This window comes from Triticum dicoccoides, chromosome 7A (genome assembly GCF_002162155.2).
Source record: "Triticum dicoccoides isolate Atlit2015 ecotype Zavitan chromosome 7A, WEW_v2.0, whole genome shotgun sequence".
Classification (NCBI taxonomy): Eukaryota; Viridiplantae; Streptophyta; class Magnoliopsida; order Poales; family Poaceae; genus Triticum; species Triticum dicoccoides.
The window spans coordinates 662,402,333-662,406,068 of NC_041392.1; the positions used below are offsets into that span (position 1 = coordinate 662,402,333).

General features: G+C 46.9%; 1 protein-coding gene across 1 annotated transcript in view; it reads right to left on the reverse strand.

Moving 5' to 3' along the window:
• The window catches only part of LOC119334581, a 5,672-nt gene extending 3,376 nt beyond the window's left edge, over positions 1 to 2,296 (reverse strand). The window contains exons 1-4 of the mRNA XM_037607122.1: positions 2,035 to 2,296; positions 1,158 to 1,943; positions 285 to 1,046; positions 50 to 202 (exon numbers count right to left, since the gene is read on the reverse strand). Coding sequence (XP_037463019.1) covers positions 50 to 202; positions 285 to 1,046 — 915 coding nt within the window. The 5' untranslated portion in view covers positions 1,158 to 1,943; positions 2,035 to 2,296. The remainder of the gene's footprint in view (positions 1 to 49; positions 203 to 284; positions 1,047 to 1,157; positions 1,944 to 2,034) is intronic.
• Positions 2,297 to 3,736: the final 1,440 nt, after the last annotated feature.

Sequence of the window (3,736 nt, forward strand, 5' to 3'; positions counted from 1 at the left end):
CAAAAATGTGCTGACACCATAAAAACATTAGTAGCTTGGCAAAACATACCATGGCACTAGTGTAGGTGCTTGGCGACTTGCCAATGTCCGTGGCCATGGTGATCATTCGTCTAAGTGTGGCCCTGTCAAAGGCACTGATCCTCGGGAAAACATCATGTTTTGTCGTGAAAATACCAAGTTCAAGGTTATCAAGGAAGAAAACCTGCCACAGAAAATATAATGACCGATCAACAATATTTCTGTTGAAATAGATGGCATATATCCCAACAAAAATTTAAACACACCTGAAGAAACAAGTGACAGCCAGTGAGGTTGATAGTCTGAACATTCATCACCAAATCTTTTTGCAATTTGGTAACCGAATCCGTCAGACAGCTGAGTACATACTCACACCAATTAAATTGTTGAATGTTCTCCGGATTTGCAAGTGCTCCCCAAAAATCTATGGTGGCATAATTGTGCTTCGTGGAAGGCACCAGAATATGTCCCATCACGACGATAACAAAAGCAATCTGGAAACAATCCTTCTCCAGCTTGCCAGAATCCTCTATTATGTCCCGCTTCAGGAATTCCTCTGCAGCTCGAAGGCTGTGAGCTCCAACTTGATCCATCCTCAAGGTGCGTTTGATAAAATCAACAGAATTAGGATTTACATCCGCATCCCGGCCCTTGACATCTCGGCTGCCACATGGTATGCCGAAAACTTTTCCAACATCCTCTGCCCAAAATTTTAACACCTTCTTCTCAGTGATGTGAATCGCACACCGGTGTACTCTCACGTTGCTCATTAGCCATGCACTAAGCCTGAGATTAAATTTCTGGTGCGTTGGGAGGTCAAGCATACCTCCAAAACCGATCTCAGTCACAAGCCACTTCTTGTACTCGCTAAAATCCTTGATAACTGCGACAACTTGCTTCACTGACATCCTTGAAGTGCAGTTGGGTGCTTGCTCCAGATTTGGATCTGTGTCTGAGGTCCGACCCTGCGGCATGGGGATCTGCTCAACTTCTAGTTTGTCATCATCGCAGTTCCCAGAGCGAGACATCTGCTCAATCAAAAAAGAAGGTGCAGGCATGCAAGAAATCAACCATAGATTCGTGATAAATAAGAGAAGATAGTTACGAACACCGGCATGGAGGTTGAGAGAGAGGGTTACCTTCGGAGAGGAAGAGCAGCGGACCCATGTGGAGAAGCTACAACGATGGTAAATGACTAGTAGTTGGGACAGGGGTGGGGTGGTACATGGTGGGTGCTGGGGTAGTTGAGGCGGAGTCAAGGTAAAATAAATGAGCCCATGGCGCGTATTTTACAGTTGTAATGCTGATCGCATGGCCAGCATGCTGCTCGTTTGCATTTGTGAAAACCGGACGATAATAAAGAGACAGAAAAAAACGAAAGCATTAACTACTCATTCTGCCATTTTAAGCTGATTAACACACAGGAATAACATAACATAGGGTCATTTGTGAGATCCTAAACTGATAGTCCATGGTCGAAATCACATCAGCCATACATAATGACACACATAACTGAAACTAGCTGACATGCACCCGGTACAAGCACAGGAGAACACCTGATGCATCTACTGCCAGCACCTAAACTATCAGAACTATGCCTAATGGCCGCCTCACTTAAAATACACCACTGCCAGTATGAGGACAGAGATGCCAAGCAAGAACATGAGAAGAATCAATGCGGCGCCCAGCATAAGCACCATGGCCCTGCCGAAATCTGGACCACCACGCGCCTTGGTATTCCCGTCCTGCTCTGATCCATTCGCCAGAGGAAACCCGGTAGTCTCCTAGACGACATCCATACAAGCAGAGCGGTGCTGCAAACCATGAACAGATGAGCTTGGTGGGGGCGCCAGCGATCGGGATCTACCGGACCTTAGGATCAAACGATAGTTCTCTTGCCACTCAAAGAATCCGCAATGCCTAGACTGAAAAAACCAAAGGAAGAACAGATCAAGAACTCGAGAACTAGAAAAAATATTGTTGAGCCATATCTGATATTAGGATTGAGGAACTCACTGTCCACAGGACACACCGGTAGTAGCAATTGCCAGGCCTTTTGCCGCTGACAGTGATGTCGCTGACAACTTCCCGAAGACATCTAGGGCATGGAATCAGCGGGAGCAACTCCATGTCGGGATCCTGCGGACCAGAGGAAGAAGAAGCAGACATGGTGGTGGAGGATGGGATCTAGTGACAATGGGGATCTAGTGACGATGGTAGTGGAGGATGGGATCTGAAGACATATATCTCATGGGGGAACCTGCTGGCCGCCCGTGAGCTCACAAAGTGGGCCATGCAACCAGGAGTTCAGGGAAAACGGCCCATGACCATGACAAACAGCCCAAATAATCTAAGTAACGATAGGACCGTAGTGGACCAAATTAGATGGGCCTCATAATTGACTACAGACAACCAAGAGGAGCACTGTTCTAAAAATGCTGGGCTAATGAGATACAATGGCATATACCTGCATGAGCGGGCATCTCTAGGAGGACGAACGTCCTGGATAATGTGACCATATGCAGTGGCGGAGCTAGCGGAGAACCAAAGGGGGGGCCAAAGAGAAAATAAGCACGTTTGGAGGGACCAAATGACATCAATTAATTAATGAAAGGCTCTTAATTTTTTTCCCTTCAGAAAATATGCTGCAGCTGGGGGGGCCACGGCCCCCTCAGCATTGCATGTAGCTCCGCCACTGACCATATGCCAGTACGACCCATATTGAATTTTCGCTATGCGTTCCTCCTTTATGTCCGAATAGTTGAAGGCCGCCCCTAAAATTTTCTGTTTGGTGGAAGGTGATTAGACATTTGATGGAAGACAAATAGTAGCATTTACCGGAAGCTACTAATTAGCATTATATTTAGAGGAAGCTACTAACGATAGCTAGCACGCATGATATTTGGCGGAAGCTACTAATGCACGTTGTTGCACAAGCTACTAATACAATGCTAATGATATGCACTTTTTTTGGAAGCTACTACTGATATGCTATGTTTGCATACTCAAGTGCTTAGTATGTGTCCGCTGCTATTTGACGAAAGGTTGATGGAAGGCAGTCACTATTTGGCTGAACATTATTGCCGCTGCTATTTTTTAAGTTAATAGAGATGAACATTTAAGGTATATATAGCCAGATGACCGGTTCCCGTAACATATACGCGGACACGGACGCGTCTGGAGACGGCCCGTGGAATGATAGTGTGTTCATCATCTTAAGAGATAGCGTTGGAGATGCCCTTGCTACACAGTAGTCGAGTTCTCTTCATTCCCCACCAGCATCTCCATCACACAACTTCTCGATCTATGGAATGGGAACCAGAGCAGCAGGATCCATGTTTCGCCCTTGTCGGCATCTGGACCACCTGGTCCCAAGTCCTTCATGCCATCCTCACCAGCCCCCTACCTTTGGCCACTCTTTGCTCACCTTGCTCATGCTCATCAATCCCGCCACCTTGATGGCCCTTTGCTCCCACATCGACCTTGACCAAGACGACGGTTTGAGGCTCCCCCGTCTCATCGTGGACTGGGCTGGTTTACTCCACTTTTGAAGTTCTGTCATAACTGAGCTCTAAGACTCAGCAACGTTTCCCAGGCTTCCCGCCGTCCAAGAATGATCCCAGGCATTACAGATAATTGTCGGAAGCCGCAGATCCTATTCCCACATAATCTCATATCGTGGGTGGCTTTTCCGTCGCCGATCCTCGAACTCCTCCAT